The 22568-nt window shown below is 35.9% G+C and overlaps 1 protein-coding gene across 10 annotated transcripts; it reads left to right on the top strand.

Moving 5' to 3' along the window:
- Positions 1-93: 93 nt before the first annotated feature.
- Positions 94-20405, top strand: LOC121997669 (splicing factor U2AF-associated protein 2-like). 10 transcript variants are annotated; one of them, XM_042552211.1, is made up of 15 exons: positions 94-428; positions 13124-13214; positions 13294-13490; positions 13820-13957; positions 14026-14276; positions 14585-14773; positions 15068-15160; positions 15303-15341; positions 17656-17745; positions 17817-17919; positions 18020-18100; positions 18849-18925; positions 19031-19114; positions 19737-19828; positions 20156-20405. In XM_042552211.1, the coding sequence occupies exons 2-15, from the start codon at positions 13204-13206 to the stop codon at positions 20277-20279; spliced, it is 1569 nt and encodes a 522-aa protein (XP_042408145.1). In that variant the 5' UTR covers positions 94-428; positions 13124-13203; the 3' UTR covers positions 20280-20405. The 10 variants fall into 10 exon arrangements, with proteins under 10 accessions (XP_042408145.1, XP_042408143.1, XP_042408141.1 ...); XM_042552209.1 differs by lacking the exon at positions 13124-13214 and adding an exon at positions 6181-6358 and having other exon boundaries at positions 13319-13490; positions 14035-14276; XM_042552207.1 differs by lacking the exon at positions 13124-13214 and adding an exon at positions 6181-6358 and having other exon boundaries at positions 13319-13490.
- Positions 20406-22568: the final 2163 nt, after the last annotated feature.

Here is a 22568-nt window from a genome sequence, read left to right as displayed (position 1 = left end):
GCTGCGGCGTATTTGTAGCTGTCGTGGCACTGCCACGTCAACAAAGGCAAAAACGACGGGAATCAAAACTCGCGGAAAACCCTATCCGCCGAAGAGAGCCCCCGACCTCCCTCCTTCTCCTCTCCTGCGGAAAACCCTAGCCGCCGAAGAGAGCCCCCGACCTCTCCCCCCTCCTTCTCCTCTCCTGCCGTTCTACCGTGCGGAGAGAACCCCCGACCTCTCCCCCCTCCTTCTCCTCTCCTGCCGTTCTGCCGCGCGAAGAGAACCCCCGACCTCTCCCCCCTCCTTCTCCTCTCCTGCCGCGAGCCCTAGGAGAAGCGCCGAGCTCTCCCCTCTCCTGCCGCGAGCCCTAGGAGAAGCGCCGAGCTCTCCCCTCTCCTGCCGCGTCCTCTCCTCGGCGCCCTAGCAGAAAAGTTTTTCCTTTTCCGGTAAAAGCTGTTTTTCCTGAACATCTAGCATTTTTTCTCTGAATATGTTGAGGTGTTGCCAGTGGATATATTTATGTTGATTTAAGAACAAACCATAATCTTGAGAGTGAACTTTCAACCCCAAAAAATATGTGAGATGCCCTGTTTCATTTAAAGCATAAGATAATCCCCAAACCCAAACATAGGCCAGATTTATTAAAAAAATCCCCAATTTTGAATTTTTTGCTTGATTTCAAATTTGCCAAATTTTCAAGTATTTAAGGTTTAATGGGGCATACTTGCAAAGCATATAAAAGTTTAATCATTTTAGTAATCAATACATGAATCATTTATTATTTTTTAATATTCTTTGTCACTTCATAAGTAATAAATAAATAGTATACAACAATGTAACCAAACCCAACACAAAATATCTCACATCCTAAAACCCAACCATATATCCCATTTATAGGTCAATTTCCAATTTGGGTCGGACATTTTGGTTCTTTGCCCAATCCTAGTTAAATGTATACCTACCCTACTAAGTGCCCTTTTTCTTTTCAAATGACTACTTGAATCCACAAGTTTACACAAGTAAGAAATCATCACAAACAAATCAGATGGTTCAGGGTATCTGAATAAGTGGATAGGGTATCTGAATAAGTGGATAGCGTAAGAAGAAAAGAACAATGAAGTAGCTTACTGATTTATGAAACATCAAATATTTCTCAGCATAGAACATGTACAACACTTGAAAGTAAAATTGTTTCATCACTGATAACCAAATCATCTCTACTGCTATGGATCAAACAACATAGAAAACTTATGTTCACAGTAAAAAATTTCTAAAGTAACTAAATCACAGTATTGTAAGGGGAGTCTTAACGCAATAGTAAAGTCGTTGCCGTATGACCTAGAGATCACAGGTTCGAGTCTCAGAAACAACCTCTTCCCCAGAACCCCGCATTGGCGGGAACTTCGTTCATCGGGTTGCCCCTTTTTGTTTTAAAATAAATCAGAGTATCACAAGGGTATAATCACCACAAAACCAGTTCTTTCCAATGGACATAGAGCCATATTTAGGATTTCAAAATATGAATGAATAAACCCTAAACCCTTTATCTACGATTCCAAAATCCAGAATGAATGACCACAGTTATGGATTCGGAACATGAATGAATGAACCTTAAACCCTTTATCTATGATTCCAGAATCCAGAATGAATGACCATGGGAACACCAAAATATCAAGATGATAACAGTAAACTGAGTTTTTACCGGTAGCATAAGGATATAATCACATTGAGACCAGTTCTTTTAAATGAACACATATTCATATCTATGGTCAGAAGCATGGATGAATAAACCCTAAGTATTGTCAGAAACATAGATGAGTAAACCCTAAACTATTTATCTAAATTTCCAGGATACAAAATTAATAATCATGGGAACAAAGACATCAAGTTAATGATATAAAATTGAAGTTTCTATCAGTAGCATAAGGATATAATCACAACAAAACCAGTTCATTCTTGCGGGCATAGAAACACATTTATAGTTAGAAACGTGATGAATAAACCCTAAACCCTTCATCTACTCTTCCAGAATCCATAATTAATGATCATGTGAACATCAAAACATCAAATTAATACTAGAAAACTGAATTTTTTACAGTAGCATAACATTATATTCACACAAAAAAAAACCGAAAATATAACCATATTTATGGTTTAGAAGCATGACTTTGTATTCACTTCCAGAATCCAGAACAAATGTTCATGAGAACACCCAAACATCAGCTAATAACAGAAACATACTTACTTGACCGGCGGTAAGGAGATCGAAGACAATTCTTCGAGGTTGCACGCCGAGAAGGGGGAGGTTCCGGAGAGAGGATGAGAACGAGGTCGTCAGATGAGAAGGCGGCGACGCCACCCGGCGAGGCCTCCAGGAGAGGGAGAGATGCGAGATAATTCGAGAGAGGTGCGACAATGGGGGGCTGACAAAAGGGTTAGTTTCGGACAATTTATATTAATATTTATTAAATAAATACTGATTAATATTTATTAAAGAGAATTTCAATTTGACCCTACAAGAAAAGTTTTTTTAAAACCACTCTCGTAATTTTAATATTATTAAGTCTCATCATTTTGATCTATTATTGAGATATATCTATTATTTCTAAGGTGAAAAGTGACTTCTCAGTAAAGTTATGTGTTTTCTTAATAATCTATGTGTCAAGCTTCGTAATCTTATCTTATCTTTTCTCCTATAAGAAAATTTGAAATATAATTTATCTACACTTGGTTTGGTGGAGTCGAGAGCCTAGATCAAATAGTATAACGTCACTGTAAGAAGTTTGATGCATTTGATGCTATTAAAGAGGTTAAAAAATATATAGAATCGTCACATTAATAGTCTCTTATAAAGGATTCATGTCATATGAAGGGAGATTCAATAGGAGCACAACTGGTAAACACATGACGGAATATATGTCGGTGATGCAATCCATGGGATTTGATGCATATACAATTCAGACAGAATACTATGTACTTTGCCAAACCCTAGGGCTTGATTAAAGAGGTTAAAATATAGCAAAATGTGATTATGCTCACTCTAGGTGTCCTTCACTGTCCGTCCCCATATTATATGAAGGGAGATAAATCATGAGATTAGCTTATAGTCAATCGTCAAATTAGCTTGAGGTAGAAAGGGTTTACAATTGTGATATTTCAATTCAGTTTTATCATTGTGATATACATTACAATTGTTCTAATGTACAAAATGATAAAACTGAATACAATCCTTAGAAAATAAATATCACAATGAGACCAAACCAGCTATTATCATATATCAAGAACTAAATTGAAACCTTTTTAGGCACAAAGAAAAAGAAAAAATAAACTATATTTTTTATTATCTAAATTAGAACAATTGTAAATGGTAGAATAGAGACAAATGGAAAATCAAATAATTTATGATTGTAAATATATTTAAATAAAAGTAAACTTAATGTCTATCAAGAAGCGAAATGGTAGAAGTATTTAACTCGTTATTGTTAAAAAATAATAAAATCTTCCATTTTGATGAGACACAATATGGATGAATGCATGAACATTTGAATTTAATCAAGCAACAAGCATCGTAGCACTGACTGCATATGTGTGTTAGTGTTAGGTGTGATTTCTCTTTTCCAATCTTAATGAGTAAGAGAAGCACAGAGAGAGGGAGTTGGAAAAGGGGAAGAGGGGGAACTTAAAAAAATTAGTATTTTTTATTTTGCATTGTATGGATAAGATAAAAATGTTTAATTCATGTTATTATTGATCAAAGGAGAAAGCATCACCAATGAATGATAAATGTAACCTATGATTGAGAGATATTGAAGACGAATATATTAGATTTTATAAAATAACATCCATAATTAAAAATAATTTTAATTTGTTTAAAAAAGAGTCCACTCTATCCATTGGAACCCTAATTAGCTCTTTGTGAAATCCGAAGTTTTGATAGATTGCGATAATGTAAATATTTAATCACGTGGGTCCTATTCTTTTCCATTATCTTAAAAAAATATACATAAAAATATATTTAATATATTAAAAATAATGATCCTAATTTTTAAAAATTTTTAGAGAATAAGATTGTGTAATTTTTTATCATGTGGGCCCTATTTTTTTATTATCTTTAAAAACATATAAAAATATATTTAATACATTAAAAATAATAGACCCCAATAAAAATTGGGGCCCTAGGCATAGGCCTTAATGGCCTATGCCTAAAGCCGGCCATGCTCTTCACCTGGCACTGTAGCTAGTGTCAATCTACCATGTTGTGGTTGAAAGATCTCAAGTTCCTTAATTTTCTAAACTCATACAAGCTAGTAAATCTATGCTTGCTAAAACATTTATACGTGTAGTTTATTTATGCTTAATAAAAAGTTTACTCAAATTTTCCAATCTCAAATACCTCAATTTTATTTCACTCATACAAGCTTTGTTGAGTGAAATAAGTTCATCTTAAAATTCTTATGTGGTAAGTCTATAAACACGAAAGACATGCATTTCATGGCATAAAGGATAAGTAGATGTATTCTTTAGGGGAAGGAATTTTTCAGAATTAGGGGAAGAATTTTTTTTTTTCAAAATTAGGGAGAAGGAATATATAAAACTCTTGGTTCGTTCTCACATGCCAGTTACTCTTGACCATGAATTATTTATTTATCGTTTAGTGAACATTTGACCTCATAGTTAATATATTTTTAAATCCTTAAGTTTGAGTTATATTTCCTTTAAATTGTGTTATGATATAAAAAAATTATTTAGTTGAATGTAATACGTATGAAGGGAAGAATTTCATTTTGTTTTCATAGAAAAATGCACTGCATTCACTACTAATAAAATTACAAGTGGCAAAAAAGTTAATGATATTTTATTTTTCTTTTCAATTTTCATATTATATTTTCTAAAAAATGAAAAATAGAAATTCCAATCCAAACAAGGTTTAACAGAAACACACTTTATTTTCGTTCTCTAGCATCAAATTGAATACAAAGAAGCCTTCTCAAGTGGTTCACAATCAATGCAAGCCTTCTCAGCAAGATAAAGGAAGGTAAATTATGTACTGAGCAACTTCCTAGGTGGGAGGACATTTAATCTTCACAAGAATGAACTCTACAGGAATTGATCCATGTCTAATAAAATAACTTTGTCATTCGAATATCAACTAGACTACATCGAAAGGCCACCTGCAAATAAACTTAAGTGGCAAAAAGATGATTTGCTCTCCCCTAACACCCCCGCCAATCCGTCCCTAGGCCAACACGGAAGAGATAGATCACGGATAACTACTAGCTATTAGTGCAGGTGGTCAAGGCATGAGAGAAGGTATGCTCGGACATGCCGAATTTTGATCCCAAGTCCTCATATAGCAATACTCTATGCCTCAAGCACATACATGTATTAAGACATCAAGTGCATTGAACTTCTTAAATTTACTTCAAGCTACTTGATCTAACACTTCTTCCCATCAAACCTTTAACCTATTTAATTGCAAAATCCCTTTCTACCTCAAGCTAATTTGACGATTGACTATAAGCTAATCTCATTATTTATCTCCCTTCATATAATACGAGGACGGACAGTGAAGGACACCTAGAGTGAGCATAATCACATTTTGCTATAATTTAACCTCTTTAATCAAGTCCTAGGGTTTGGCAAAGTACATAGTATTCTGTTTGAATTGTATATGCATCAAATCCCAGGGATTTCATCATCGACATATATTCCGTCATGTGTTTACCAGTTGTGCTCCTATTGAATCTCCCTTCATATGACATGAATCCTTTATAAGAGACTATTAATGTGACGATTCTATATATTTTTTAACCTCTTTAATCGCATCAAATGCATCAAATTTCTTACAGTGACGCTATACTATTTGATCTAGGCTCTCGACTCCACCAAACCAAGTGTAGATAAATTATATTTCAAATTTTCTTATAGGAGAGAAGATAAGATAAGATTACGAAGCTTGACACATAGATTATTAAGAAAACACATAACTTTATTGAGAAGTCACTTTTCACCTTAGAAATAATAGATATATCTCAATAATAGATCAAAATGATGAGACTTAATAATATTAAAATTACGAGGGTGGTTTTAAAAAAACTTTTCTTGTAGGGTTAAATTGAAATTCTCTTTAATAAATATTAATCAGTATTTATTTAATAAATATTAATATAAATTGTCCGAAACTAACCCTTTTGCCAGTCCCCCATCGCCGCACCTCTCTCGAATTATCTCGCATCTCTCCCTCTCCTGGAGGCCTCGCCGGGTGGTGCCGCCGCCTTCTCCTTTGATGACCTCGCTCTCATCCTCTCTCCGGAACCTCCCCCTTCTCGGCATGCAACCTCGAAGAATTGCCTTCGATCTCCTTACCGCCGGTCAAGTAAGTATGTTTCTGTTATTAGCTGATGTTTGGGTATTCTCATGAACATTTGTTCTGGATTCTGGAAGTGAATACAAAGTCATGCTTCTAAACCATAAATATGGTTATATTTTCGGTTTTTTTTTGTGTGAATATAATGTTATGCTATTGTAAAAAATTCAGTTTTCTAGTATTAATTTGATGTTTTGGTGTTCACATGATCATTAATTATGGATTCTGGAAGAGTAGATGAAGAGTTTAGGGTTTATTCATCCACGTTTCTAACTATAAATGTGTTTCTATGCCCGCAAGAATGAATTGGTTTTGTTGTGATTATATCCTTATGCTACTGATAGAAACTTCAATTTTATATCATTAACTTGATGTCTTTGTTCCCATGATTATTAATTTTGTATCCTGGAAATTTAGATAAATAGTTTAGGGTTTACTCATCTATGTTTCTGACAATACTTAGGGTTTATTCATCCATGCTTCTGACCATAGATATGAATATGTGTTCATTTAAAAGAACTGGTCTCAATGTGATTATATCCTTATGCTACCGGTAAAAACTCAGTTTACTGTTATCATCTTGGTATTTTGGTGTTCCCATGGTCATTCATTCTGGATTCTGGAATCATAGATAAAGGGTTTAGGGTTCCTTCATTCATGTTCCGAATCCATAACTGTGGTCATTCATTCTGGATTTTAGAATCGTAGATAATGGGTTTAGGATTTATTCATTCATATTTTGGAATCCTAAATATGGCTCTATGTCCATTGGAAAGAACTGGTTTTGTGGTGATTATACCCTTGTGATATTTTGATTTATTTTAAAACAAAAAGGGGCAACTCGATGGACGAAGTTCCCGTCAATGCGGGGTTCTGAGGAAGAGGTTGTTTCTGAGACTCGAACCTGTGATCTCTAGGTCATACGACAACAACTTTACTATTGCGTTAAGACTCCCCTTACAATACTGTGATTTAGTTACTTTAGAATTTTTTTACTGTGAACATAAGTTTTCTATGTTGTTTGATCCATAGCAGTAGAGATGATTTGGTTATCAGTGATGAAATAATTTTACTTTCAAGTGCTGTACATGTTCAGATGTTCGTTCTATGCTGAGAAATATTTGAAGTTTCATAAATCAGTAAGCTACTTCATTGTTCTTTTCTTCTTACGCTATCCACTTATTCAGATACCCTATTCACTTATTCAGATACCCTGAACCATCTGATTTGTTTGTGATGATTTCTTACTTGTGTAAACTTGTGGATTCAAGTAATCATTTGAAAAGAAAAAGGGCACTTAGTAGGGTAGGTATACATTTAACTAGGATTGGGCAAAGAACCAAAATGTCCGACCCAAATTGGAAATTGACCTATAAATGGGATATATGGTTGGGTTTTAGGATGTGAGATATTTTGTGTTGGGTTTGGTTATATTATTATATACTATTTATTTATTACTTATGAAGTGACAAAGAATATTAAAAAATAATAAATGATTCATGTATTGATTACTAAAATGATTAAACTTTTATATGCTTTGCAAGTTTGCCCCATTAAACCTTAAATACTTGAAAATTTGGCAAATTTGAAATCAAGCAAAAAATTTCAAAATTGGGGATTTTTTGAATAAATCTGGCCTACGTTTGGGTTTTGGGATTATCTTATGCTTTAAATGAAATAGGGCAAGGCCAACTCAAATTTCTTAAATGCGACAAAGAGAATGACAAAGAAATAAAAAAGAATTTTTGAAAAATATTTTCTATCTCATTCACTAAGAGAATTACAATATATAGATATCAAGGATTATCAAATCCCTTAATCCTAGGGTCTAATATAGGAAGAAATACAACAATATTACAGCAAGAATATAACAATAATGAGAGAGGCAATCAAGGGATTTACAACTATAAAACTAAATAAGGATAGAAGAATACGGAAATAATATATTGCATTCCCCCTCAAATTGATGTAGATAAGTCTATCAACATCAATTTGCTATTGAGAAACTTGTGTCGTTGGCTTTTCAAAGCTTTCAGAAAGACATCATCTATTTGAAGATCAGTAGTCGGATGAGGAAGGGTGATAACACCTCAAATAAAGGCCACCCTAATGTAATGACAAACCAGCTTGATGTGCTTTGTGCGTTCATGATATATTGGGTTTGCAGCTATTTGATTGACACTAGTATTATCACCATGAAGTGGAGTGGGATTCAGTGGAAGAAATCCAAGCTCAGAAAGAAGACCATGTAACTATACAATTTTAGAACAACCTGCAAACATGGCTTTAGAGACAATTTTGCTTCTTACACTCCTAGGAAATCAAGGCATCTCCCAGAAAAATGCACCAGCCTGTTGTAGACTTCCTAGTATCCCAGCAGCCAGCCCAATGCATCACTGTGCGCAGTCAAATGAAAAGCTGATTTTGTAGGAAAATACAACCTACGAGTAGATGATTCAATTAAGTATCGAATAATTCGACGAACTGCAGCAAGATGAAGATGTCGAGATGATTGCATAAATTTGCTAACTATATGGACAACATATGAGATATCAGGCCTTGTGATTGTTAGATAGATAAAACTTCCAACAAGTTGCTTCTATAAAAAAGGATCAGGCAAAAGCTGGTTTTCATCTTTTCGGTATTTCACATTCACCTCCATTGGCATATCAAACAGTAACATTCTTAAACCAGCTAGTTTAATGAGATTTTGGATATATTTTTGTTGATTTAAGAACAAACCATAATCTTGAGAGTGAACTTTCAACCCCAAAAAATATGTGAGATGCCCAAGATCTTTCATTTTAAATGTACTATGCAACGTATTTTGAAGCTTAGTGATCAGTCCATTGTCATTGCCAGTGATGATTATATCATCAACATAGACTAAGAGAAAGACCATACTAGTGGTTGTTTTGTAAAAGAAAAGTGATGAATCATATTGACTTTGTGTGAAAGAGAAGGTGAGAAGAGTGCTGCAAAACTTCTCAAATCATGCTCTTGGTGCTTGCTTCAACCCATACAAAAAGCGTCTTCGCTTGCAAACTTCATGAGAAGCTGTCATTGACATATCGGACGGACGTTTCATGTAAGCCTCTTCCTTGAGATTCCCATTCAAGTAGGCATTTTTTACATCCATATGATGTAAAGGCTAAGATTTAGAGAATGCAATGGCAAGAATGGTTCTCACCGTGGTCATCTTAGCAACTGGTGCGAATGTTTCTTCGTAGTTGAGGCCATATTCTTTTTTATTGCCAAGAGCAACCAATCGAACTTTGTATCTAAAAATCTATAAGACTTGAGTTTCACAGTATAAACCCACTTACTACCAATGGATTTAACATTTAGAGGACAAGAAATAATATCCCAAGTATGATTTTCCTCAAGGGCTTGAAGTTCTGCTTCCGTTGCTTGTTGCTAACACTCATGTTCCATAGCCTGTTTATAACAAATGAGAATGGAAATATAAGACAAAGTAGTAGACATAGCCACAGGGGCTTGAAAAACCATACCTTTCAGGAGGTTTATGAGGTCTAGAGTGTCTTTAAAAAGGAGGTGGATCATTGGAAACAGGATCAAAAGCCGCAAGAAGTTGTGGAGGATAGTAGATATAGAAGGGAATTCTGAGGTTTGTTGTGTGCAAAAGAAGGGTTGATTTAAAAAAAAATGACATTCCTTGAGACACGAGTTTGACGGGCATGAGGATCATAGCAAAGAAATCATTTTTAGATTCCAGCATATCCTAAGAAAGCACATTTGACAGATTGGGCAGTGAGTTTATTTCTTTCATGTGCAAGATGGTGAACAAAACAAACACATCCAAAAATATGAAGATTGGAATACTTTGGTGCATGCCCAAGCAATCAAAAGTATGGAGAATCACTATTCAAGTTAGGAGATGGTAATCTATTAATCAAATAAACAGCAGTAGACAAAGCTTCACACAAAAAATGAGAAGGAACACAAGATTCAATTAGAAGAGTGCGAACAACATCAATAAAATGACGATTCTTTCTTTCAACCACATCGTTTTGTTGTGGAGTAAAAGGATAAGACGTTGTGATATGATCTCATGACTTTGAAGAAAAAATTGAAATCAATTCGACATATATTTACCACTTGAATCAGATTGCAAGATTTTGATTTTGGCATAAAATTGTGTTTCCAATAAACCATGAATCATTTGAAACACAAAAAGTATCTCACTTTAGACTTAAAAAAAAAAACCCAAGTAAAGCTAGTGATATCATCAATAAATGTAACAAAATATTTGTAATGTTCATGAGAGATTACAGGGGCAATACCTCCATACATTGGTATGTATGAGTTCAAAAGGTTTGGTGGTGCGGTTTTTATGCATCGGAAAAGGAAGTGTTTTGCTTTTACCAAGTTTGCAAGATGCACAATCAACAATATTATTATTAGAAGTGGAATTTTTATTTCCATGTAAAACATATTTAAGCAAGACTCGAAGTACGTGAGAATTAGGGTGACCTAAACGTCCACACTTGATTATCACATTGAACAACATTACAAGCAACATAATTTGACACCGGAGGGGGAGATAGAAGTAAAGGAAAGAGACGTCTCACTTTAGGTCCCTACACGATCATCTTCCCGTCTCCCGTCTTCCCGAACACTTGATCTTGCATAAGACAGCCATAGTTTGAAAAATTAAATATTACAATTGTTGTCAACTAATTGACCGACAAATAATATTAGTGGACAACTTAGGAGACACAAAAACAATATTTAAAGAGATCGAAATATCACCAACAGTGATTGGCAAGGAATTACCATTGGCAGTATGAATCTGGAGATCTCCTTTATATTTTTAACATTATTTAAAGGTAAGGCAGTGTTGATCATGTGATTGGGAGCACTAGAATCAAAATACCAAGGCTTAGGATTAGAGTTTTTATTACCTGAAAGGCCTAAAGTAGAAAGGGCAAAAACTATCATTTGTTGGACCATTTCAAGAGTAATAGAAGACTGACTAGGACTAGAAACATTTGAAGAACCAACCGAGACATTGTAGGTGGTTTCAGATTTCTTTGGAGGCCGAATGGAACAATCTTGATGATATGCCCTGGTTTCTTACAATGATTGTAGAATTTTTTAGTATAATTAGTGACAATGTGCCCAAATCCTTTGCAACTATAGCGTTGGACATTAGTCGTATCTCTGCCTCCTTTAAACCTCCGTTGAGCAGCATAGGCAACATGAATTGGAGTAGAAGGTTAAGCCTTTTGTTCTAGGACAACCTGTGAAATGAGCTGTTGTTCTTACTTGAGAAGCTCTCCTACACAAATATCCAACAAAGGAACTAGTTCTCTGCTCATCAGGTTGGACCTAATTGCTTCAAACTCCCCCCTTAACTTCATTAAAAATTTGTGATACTTGCTAGTCTCATGCATACTTTGGATAGCAATGAGTCCTTTAGAAGATACACTTGCATACACAATATTGGTGTACTCAGCCGAAAGGTTTCCAAAGGAAGAATAAAACTCTTGGATTGACATACTCTACTCGAGTTCCAATTGAAACCTTCGTACTGAATTGTTTTGGATGTAAATTTTCTTCAAGTAATCCCACATTTCTCTAGAGGTCTTATAAGTCTTGAGATTGAGAAGAATGGAGAGTTCCATACTTCCAAGGATCAAAGACATAATTTGAGCATCCTTCACCTCTTATTTCACATATTTCTCCTTCTCATTCTCGTTGTTAGGTGCATGATTTGTCCCATCAGTATGATCCCATAATTCCTTTCTCTTGATAATGATCTGAAATTGGAATGCCCATGAAGAATAGTTCTTTCCATTAAATCGAACAAGAAAATGTTTAGATCATTTCGTAGTCATAATTCAACCAGAAACAAGTACTACGAGATCGAGTCAAAGAAAACAGACTTAGAAGAAACATGAGAACAAAACAAAACACTAAGATCTTGGAACTAGACAAGAAACTAGACACAAGATGAAATGATCTCACAAAGAAAATGAAAAAGAAATAAAAGAGGATTTCTGAAAAATATTTTCTATCTCATTCACTAAGAGAATTATAATATATAGATATCAAGGATTATCAAATCCTTTAATCCTAGGGTCTAGGGTCTAATATAGGAAGAAATACAACAATCATTATTGCAAGAATATAACAATAATGAGAGAGGCAATCAAGGGATTTACAGCTATAAAAACTAAATAAGGAAAGAAGAATAAGGAAAAAAATATGTTGACACAAGTTTCATATTAGGGATTTTTGTCTATACTTGACTGATTGCTATCCTCTATGTTCACCTGAAAGGATCAATTAAACATTAAGGATGGTTAGTTGAATAAAGATTCCATTTTATCACTCATTTTGGCCCACTAAAATCTAGTGGACCAAACAAGCAATGGGCAAACAGATAGTTTGGGTGATATCTTTACCTTGCTTCTACTTTTCTTACCCTATATATGTGATCTCCCATCTGAGAACTCCTGCCCTGCTGCACATGATTTCCTCACAAAGAACAACACTGTCAATGTTGCACAAAAGTGATATCTTTGGAGTGCATGTTTACACGAGCTATTTCACTTGAAGAGTACCCTTGCTTCACCAACCTCTCCTCCTTCACTGGAATAGGAAGCAAAGCTCGCTTTGCTGCCAGATACATACACTGCTACTTCCCTCTTCTGATCTGCAGTTTCTTTCTCTGTGTTGATTGAATTTATATCTTTTTTACTTTGGTTGCTTTGATATTAATGTCAACCTTTTGAATTTCATTTTCAGATTGATTGTGTTTTTACTGCATCCCAAGGAAGCCATGATAAATGATATTGCTAACTAAATTATAGCATTGTTGTCCCAGTATGTTATTGCGGTAATCTTAGCATATTATAATCATCATTTAGTATTAATGAAAAATTATAAATTTATACTTGATTCTAGTCTGATTCCAGATACTTCCCCTTCTCACCTCAACAGATCTTCAGGACCACAAGAAAAGCTTTCACTTGCTGCCCATCTCTCCTCTGCCTCCTTGTCTGCCCCTTCTCACTCATGGACAGCACCAACGTAGCTGCCACAGGGGTGGGTTGGTATATCCTTGGTGAGAATCAAGAAAATTTTAACCCATATTCCCTCTCGGATTTGCAAGGTGATTTCTTTTTCTTCTGTTTTTAAAACTTGTCTGCTTTATCAGTTTTGTTGGAAAATTAGGACTAAGAAGCTCAGAATTGACTTCTTGATGTAGCTAGTTGAATTAGGGGGTCAGTTCAAGGAAGAAGAAAAAAAGGAGGAAAGACAACCCAGCTTGTTCATACTTCAGTGATATATATTTTTTTTCCTAGTATCTTTGTTATAAATTCTCTTAAATTGAGCATTGTGTATAAGGTTTTGTTGCAGAAGGATGCCACCTTTCTTGTTCATAATGTATTGTAGATGTGGCTTCTAGTGTCTAACATATTTAACTTTCTTTGTTGACAGTACATTTTGCAAATGGATATATCTCAGAAAGCACCCTTATGTGGTCAGAAGGGATGAAAGAGTGGACTCCATTGTCTTCAATTCCTGAGTTATACTCAGGCATGCCTAATCGGAAATTTAATGGTTCTGCTTCAGCAGGTGAACTTACCTTCCTATCCCTCATTGAATACACAGCAGATTCCTTATCTGATTGTCTTATATGCAAGACATGCCAGAAGAAGAGGATGACTTCACTAAATGGCAGAAGGAGGTCCAAGAAGCCGAGGCAGTGGCTGAGGCATTAAAAAATGGCACTAGTCATAGTACTCTTGTGGACAAGGATGGGGGTGTATACGAAGGAACAAAAATAGACACTGATAATCAACCCTCTACTCCTCCAGACGGGGAGGATGAATTTACTGATGATGATGGATGCACATACAAGTGGGATCGTGCTTTAAGGAAATGGGTTCCTCAAGTAAGTGTTTCATGTCGACCTTCCTGTTTTTAAAATTTGATAGACTTGGATACTTGATCTGCTCAGCTGTACATCTCACTCCATTTGTGGTCGTTGCATTTTTCCATTCATTCGTCTATTGCAACTTGTGTGGGCACTTCTGTTACCTAATACCTCCTTTTATTGTAAAATGATCTTTTGATATCTCTGTACTTATCCGTGTCAATTAATGTCAACAGAGAGTTCTCATCACCCTGAATTTTCTAATATCAATGGAGTTTTCTTTTTCTTTTTTAAATGTGATGGTTGCTTTCTCTCTTTCTTTGAAGGATAACTTACCAAGTGAAACAAACAAGTATGCGGTTGAAGATATGATCTTCACACGGGAGGAGGAAGTATTTCCTACATCAACAATGCCTGAGTCATCTGTTACTGAAGAAAAAGAATCTGCTACAAACATTATGGAGTCAAAATCTGAGACAAAGAGAAAGCTGAATGATAAGACAACTGAAAAAAAGGTTTGTCCTTTGCTTATTGTTGTATTTTACTGCTTCACTAAATTTTCCTTCTTCCAATTTTTTGCATTGTGCATCATGTGTTTGAACATGCATGCCATGGTTTTCAGAACATCCCTTCTACAATATTTCCTCACTCATTTGAATTTTTTGAATTAGTGGAGCTCTAATATGACATAGGCATTGTATTGTTATATGTTCAATTGTGCTCAGTTTAGCTCTTGTTGTAGTCAACAAGTTCTTGTAGTAGATATGTTTAAACTTTATGAGCATTGACACTTTGAGGCTGGAATACAGGAAGCTAATAAACCTCCAGATGGTTGGTTTGATCTAAAAGTGAATACACACATTTATGTTACTGGGTTGCCTGATGATGTTGCCGCTGCTGAAGTAAGTGACCACCACAACCTTAACCTTAACCTTAACCTTTATATTTCCTTAGGAAAAGATATTTTTTTTCCCATTTCCTCACTTATGATCATGTTTAAACAAACTCTGTTATGGTTGTCACTGATTTTTCAAAACCATGCAGATTGTGGAAGTATTCTCAAAGTGCGGCATCATAAAAGAGGTGGATAAATCAACTTTGTTTCCCTTTCCTTTTTTGGTTCCTTTTGCGAGTCTTTTTTTTATCATTAATTGTTGACCTAAACAAGTATTAAACAGCTATAGAATATAGTTTTATTATTCAGCTACAACCATTTTTTGTTCTTGAAATATAATAAAAATCCTATATTGTTTACTCTGAAATCATGAACAACGAAACTTGCTTATAATGTTATTTGTTTTCACTATTAAATTCTAATCCACAGAATTAGAAACTTCTTATAGACTATCCAAAGTAATCATCTGTCTATGGTGGAAAAGGAGAAAGCAAGGAACAATAGTGAATTAAGGAAGAGGGAAAGGAAGAGAGTGAAGGGGAGTTTCCTTAATTTCCATTTGAGAAGAGAGGAAAGAATGGAAATGAGAGAATTGGACAAGGCTAATCATTTGATTTTTTGTTTCTCAAGACGTGCAGGGGTTAAGTCTTTTTAGCAATTTTTCTCCTCTTCCTTCCATTCTCTTTTGGAAAGGGAAAGGAGCTCCAAATTGCTCCCCTCCCTTGTCTTCGCTTGTACATAAGAATTTAACTATCGACACCCTCCTTTCCCCCACTATGGCTCTGTTCCCCTCAAGTAGACATGTCCTTAGTGTTGGTTTTCTTTCTCTTATCTTTTTTGAACAAGATACTCAATGGACTACATTTGAAAAGACATAAATTTGACCTTGTCTAGTCACTATTCAACTCTTCTTTAATTTCTCAATTTTCTTTTCTGTGTGACAAAAAATTAGAATTTTGAAAGCTCTTTAGAATTTATTTGAAGACAACTTATTCATTTGGCAACTGTCATGATAAAATAAACTATATTTCTTTGTCCATGCAAAAACTACATGCATCAGCTATCTAAGATTTTATAATAGTGATAGTACAGGAAGACAGATGTTTAGTTTGAATCTGGTCTATTGTGTATTGAACATGAAATTTTGGTTTGTACTTGTTTTTACCACCAAAAACAGTGCCTGTCAATTATAAGTTAAATTGGGTAATATGGATAATATAATACATCAATCAACTTGTTCCCTTAATCCTTTAGTATGTCTTGAGTAATCAGTGTAAAGACTATGATTTCAGTACATAGCCATCTTTCCACTCTTGAAGTTATAACGTCTAATTCTCTTATGACATTCTTTTCTTTGAATTGCACTTCTACAAATTCCTCTATGACATGCTTTTCACTATAAATTGCTATTCTGCTGGGCCCTGGCTTTGTCCAACATGGTAAATGAAATTGTTATTAGTCATGCTTAGGTACTGGGATTGTCAAACTAAATGCCTAGGTTTTTGATGGGATATTTCTGTCCTCTTAATTTTTTACATTTCTAATTTGAATATTCTGAGTTCCATCAGGATGTGCCTTTGCTGTTCTGATTTTGTCCAAGCAATTGGATGCCAATCAGAAACCTATTGGAAACTTCTAGGCATGGCCATAAATTACGGGAATAAAAGTAAAACACCAAGAATCAGTTAGAACCTGTTAATAGACTGGCAGGCTAGTCTTTTAGAGTCAACTGATCCAGACATTTTTCCAGTCAACCCTTGCCCAAAAAACAAGTCTGAAGGAATATAAATAATATGAAAAACAAGTCAGGCACCTGGGAACAGTTGACTTATGCTAAAAATGGTTGGAAAGCATCTGAAAAAGAGATGGAAGCACAGGTTCTGTTCAGGGTCTTCCCTAGAAAGAGGTGTAATGTTACTCCTCTTAACCATGATGATTAATACTCAATAGGCATGGAAATATATATAAATGCATTTAACAGGTAAAACCTATTGCTTGATGCTTATAGGTGAGATTGATATACATGTTAAGCGTTGAGAAATTAGAAACATTTGGCAAGATAAGATGTCAATTAATAAAACGTAGCAAGACATAACATATAATAGCTATATAATATATTATATCGAAACAATTTGTAGATTTTGAATACAATAGAGAATAAGTTCATATAATCGTTGGCTTATCATTTGAATATTAAGTATCAGATTAGCCAATTAAATCTTTAGTGCATTTCATCTTCTATTATCTTACACATCAAAATATTATTTTCCTCCTTGTTTTCAATTTTTTTTAGTTTTCCTGATACAAGCGATACTGCTAATCACAAGTGATACTTAGATTTTGAATTAACCAATCCCAAAACAGACTCTGGCTTTTTCCTTATGCTCTTTCACTGTTGTATAATCATATAATTGTATCTGGAAGTTAACCTGTAGGCTTATGATATCTTGTTCTTCTTTTTAGTTATTCTCGCTTATTAGCTTTTTATGTTGTCTTGTACAGGATCCTGAAACAAAAAAGCCTCGTGTAAAAATCTACACTGATAAAGAAACAGGCATAATAAAGGGTGACGCACTTGTTTCATACTTGAAGGTAACATTTGTTGTATTCGACATCGCACCCAAATAGAAATTTGTAGTTATCATTTAACTTCTTAAATGTAGGAGCCATCTGTTGCTTTAGCAATCCAACTTTTGGATGGAGCACCTCTTCGTCCTGGAGGAAAGACTCTTATGTCTGTAAGCCAAGCTAAGTTTGAGCAAAAAGGTTTGATGAAAATTCACTTTGAGCTAAGTCTTTTCAAAAGTTATGTTAATAGTTTATTCACACATCAAAGTATTGTTTAAATACATAAATTCTTGTTCAGGGGAAGTATTTATAGCAAAGCAAACTGACAAGAGAAAGAAAAAGAAATTGAAAAGAGTTGAAGACAAGATTCTTGGATGGGGTAATTTTTTACCTTTCTACTACGGTTTCATATTGTGTGAATCATTTTAATTTTGTAATTGTTTCCAAAATAGTTGTTTGCATTTCTATCATTAGCTATATTATTTTACTGTCAATGGTCCGCCATCTATCTTTTTGCTTTGGCCAATGTACATCATATTGGCGATGCCTTACACTCATTCCACTTTTGATTTAGCAAATATATTTTTTTGACTAAACAACTTTTTGTTCTTTTGGATCTCCATAATAATCTTTCTGTGCAAGTGCAGAAGACATGCAAAGAAGAGAACAATTTAGCATGGTGTCGAGAGTCATGCTTTGCTTCTAAGAATTATATTTATGTGAGTTAGGATGTAAAAAAGAGGCTAAATAGTTACATGTCCCAAGCATTCCACCCAAGTGAGATCAGTATTTTTCCCAAGAAATTATTCTTGATCAAGTCCTTTTGCTAGTTTTACCCCAAGAAATATTTCAATGTAATCATTAAGATAACTTCTTATTTGCCATCTTCAAAACCTAGAGTTTATTGAAACATAAGATTTGAAACCTTGAGCCAACATCTATATTTTACTGTGTTTTTTTGGTTTCTTCTCTTTGATTCTCTTAATGAAGATCAAGTTTATGTGTGGTTTTGTTTGTGTTTTTGTAGTTTTTAACTATCACTTTTTGTAAAACTTAAAGAGTTTATACTGTTTTTTGTTTAACTTGTCATATCGTTATTTGTTAAGCATTCTGATTTCTTGTTCAAGGTGGACATGATGATTCAAAGGTGCAAATTCCAGCTACTGTCATTTTGCGCAATATGTTCACCCCTGCTGAGTTAAGGGTATGCTAATGGTACCTTCAAATGATAAATCGTGCTAGTTAGTTATTTTAAGCTGTGAATTAAATCTGATAAACGTATGTTTAAAAATTTGGTTATCACTCTAAGCAGGATGATGAGACTCTTAAGCCAGAACTTGAACAAGATGTTAGGGAAGAGTGCTCAAAGTTGGGGGCTGTTGATTCAGTCAAGGTATAATTCTATTTCAATCGAGCTTGTAATTGGTGTTAATTTAATGCTGTACACAGGCAATGTGCTGTATAGGAAAATTATAATTTCCCCTGAAGTTTGTAATCTGCCCCCTCTCACTTTCAGACAATTACAGGTATTTTGAGTGCCAAATGGTTTACTAGTTGACTTCACTACAATCCAATCAATTTTGTCTTGTGCTATTTGTGCAACCACCTCTCATTTTTTTTTTCTCATTGCAATCATCGTTTGGTGCTGCTCTCAGCATGCTGCCTTGAAATTATTACCTTAAACATGTTGCCTTCACAGAACCACCACACTCCAGCACCTTTTATGTGTTGCAGCACTAGCAGTGCATTCTCAGCGTTGTGCCACTATCTCCCTACCTCACTGCAACCTTTTCTTTTAATTAGCTTCCGGCCTTTGTCAAATCCCTGCCATCAATGCCACTGGGATCCCTGCTGCTGTGTTGAACTTGCTTTGCAACCCTCTTCCGTATCTTCTTTCATAGCTAATGACTCAAAAACTGATATGTAAATCCGTGCTTGTCACATTAATTTGACTGTTTTGTATCCGTTTACATATTTTTATAGTTATGATATTGATAATTCTGTTTTGCATGCAGGTGTGTGAGAATCACCCACAGGGTGTAATTTTAGTGAAATACAAGAACCAGAAAGATGCTGAAAAGTGCATTGAGCTAATGAATGGAAGATGGTTTGCTCTCTCAACACTCTAAGTCCTTATATACATCTGATTTAAAGCTTACTATCGATATGCATTTCTATCTCTGCAATTTGATACTTTTAAGACGAAATATTGTCTGGTGATGATCCCACATGGATTGCAAGACTTGCTTGGGTATAACAAAAATAACAATTGTTCATTCATGAGTCATATCTTAGTCTTGGCGTTTTATCCCTTCATAGATTAACTGAGGGCAAGATAAACAATTTTGCTCATAGCATTCAAGCAATCACTTCCTCATTTCAATCATGATGTTGATTTTCTCCATCTAACTTGCCTAACCGAATGAGTTTATAGGTTTGGTGGAAAACAAATACATGCAAGCATAGACAATGGCTCTATCAACCATGCTCTTATCCGTGATATAGATGCCGAGGTGTCAAGGCTTGAACAGTTTGGCGCGGAGCTGGATGCAGACTGAGTTCACTTCACAAAATGCATTTGTTGTGAGTTGGATGGAATGAATATTTATGTAGCTTGCAAGTAGTTGAATCCATCTTTAAGATTGTAACTACTGATGAGCTTTGAATCTTGGTACTTTCTTCTATCCTCTATCCTCTATCCTTTGTTATCAAGTCAGGTACCGACACTTATGATCCTGCATGAGGTTGCAGATGGTCAATTCACTGGTGAGGCATTGTTGATGTCGATTAGTGAAGAGCGTAGGAATAGTTGTCTCATGGCTTGGGAGCAAAGAATGAGATAGGGAGATGGCTGGGAAGATTTTCGACGTTGTTACTTCGATGTTCAAGTCAAATGAAGAGGAAGAAGTGTTCTTAAAATAGGATTTTTAGATGTATAGGTGCGTGCTTTTGTTTATGAGAGTTGAATATCTTTTATAGACGGGATCTCTTCCTCTCCATGTTTTCCTTGTGCTCTCTTTTTTTAGATCTGTTACATTAACGATTCCTCTAGTGTCAATCTCATGGATATGAAGGGGGGTACATGTAGGTGTATAGGCGTCAAACATATGGTGCGGTAAATCTCAGGTCGTCAGTTCTTGAGAATCGATTTATGGTCATTACATCAGAGATGTTATGCGTCCACTGTCTGCGCTACGCCTTGAGTGCTTTCCTTGTGCTCTCTTTTAGGTATCGTGACTATGTTTCTCGAAATAAATGTCCATTATCATCTATTTATGTTTGAATTAATAGTTATGTTTTTGTCTTTCTCATGATAATTATTGCGTCATTCATTATCCTTTCGGAGTAGTGTAATGCTTCGTAGCTATAGTTTGCGATAGTTGGGGGTCGACCATCGAGCATAATTGGGAAGTGAGAGTTGGGAGTGGTCGGGAGTTGGTAGCTGGGAGTCGGGAGTTGAGGTAGTCGGGAGTCGGGAGTCGAGGTAGCTAGGAGTCAGCCATTAAGCGTAGTAGGGAGTCGCTAAGAGTCGACCATTGAGCGTAATTGGGAGTCAGGAGTAGCTAGGAGCGTTCTTTGTTGATCCCGCATGCCATCCTAGCTAGATTATTGACCTCTTTGGCCACATGGTGCTTGAGGAGATACCTCGACATCATTAATTCCCCTCTTAAATTTAGTCGAAGGAGGTACAAGTCTGATTGATTAGACTATAGCGTTATATGACCAGGTCTAGGTTTGGTCTATGGTATACATGGTCCAGAAGAAAATCTTTAGCTCATCTTTAAATGAGATTCTCATCTTAATTATTAACATACCTTATAAATGCTCAGCATGCTTTGTCAGTCTTGACTTTTCAATCCGAGGGAATACCTTTATCTTTGAGATTATATCAAATTAATGTGATGTGACCTTTTGGCGAAGGAGGTGCGACTGTCTAACTCCAACATAATGATTATTTCATCCTCGTAGCATAGGTTCATCTCAACGGTTAATATCATTTCCTTTTTCCTTTCCTGATCTTGATATGAAGGTTTCGATTAAACAATAACTGGTATAAATATAGTGGAACAAACCTTGTCATTTTATGCAACCATACTCTTGTGTCCGTAGACCTTCGTTGATCCGGCGGTTAGAACAGGGGACCCCTATTTTGAGGGGTCAACTCCACGTGGAAGTCAAAGGGCCAGGTGGCCGTTCGGAGAAGGGCGGACCGGTCGGCTGACCGGAGAAGGATGGGCCGACCCCCCGGCCGGTCGATCGGCAAATAACCGATGGTAAAAGGTGCCCCGACAGGGGTCGGGGTTCCGGCGCTCGATTGAACAGTAACGAAGAGCCGAGCGGAAGTCATGCTAAGCCGTAGACATAAAGTAACATACTGCTAGCAGTCCCCACATAGCACCTTACCGAAGATCTCCCCAACATACCGATGCATATGGAGGGCTGGACGTGATGTGAGTGCCGGCCGGCCGGACGTGGGACGAGTGCCGGCCGGCCGGACGTCCCGACATTGAGTAGGGAGAGAAGGACAAGAAACATCTTATGACAGCTGTCAAGTCCTATGACTAGGCCATACTCCAAATCTGGCGGCAAGGTGTTCTGCTGTCCCATCGAAGACGTGCTGGGACTGTAGCAGTATGGTATCAGGTAAGCTTTCTGACAAACACATACCGAGGTATGGGCTAAGGACACGTATTTGCCTCGGTAAGTGTGCGTGAGCTCTTTTACCGCTCTATATAAGGAGCCTTATACTTCGCCGGAGGTACGCGTTCTACAACTTTCGGAGCCACTTCTTCACTGTTAGCTTGCCTGACTTGAGCGTCGGAGGGTCGCCGCCGGGAATCCCTTCC

This window comes from Zingiber officinale, chromosome 6A (genome assembly GCF_018446385.1).
Source record: "Zingiber officinale cultivar Zhangliang chromosome 6A, Zo_v1.1, whole genome shotgun sequence".
NCBI classification, from domain to species: Eukaryota; Viridiplantae; Streptophyta; class Magnoliopsida; order Zingiberales; family Zingiberaceae; genus Zingiber; species Zingiber officinale.
This window is presented reverse-complemented; position numbering and strand designations above follow the sequence as displayed.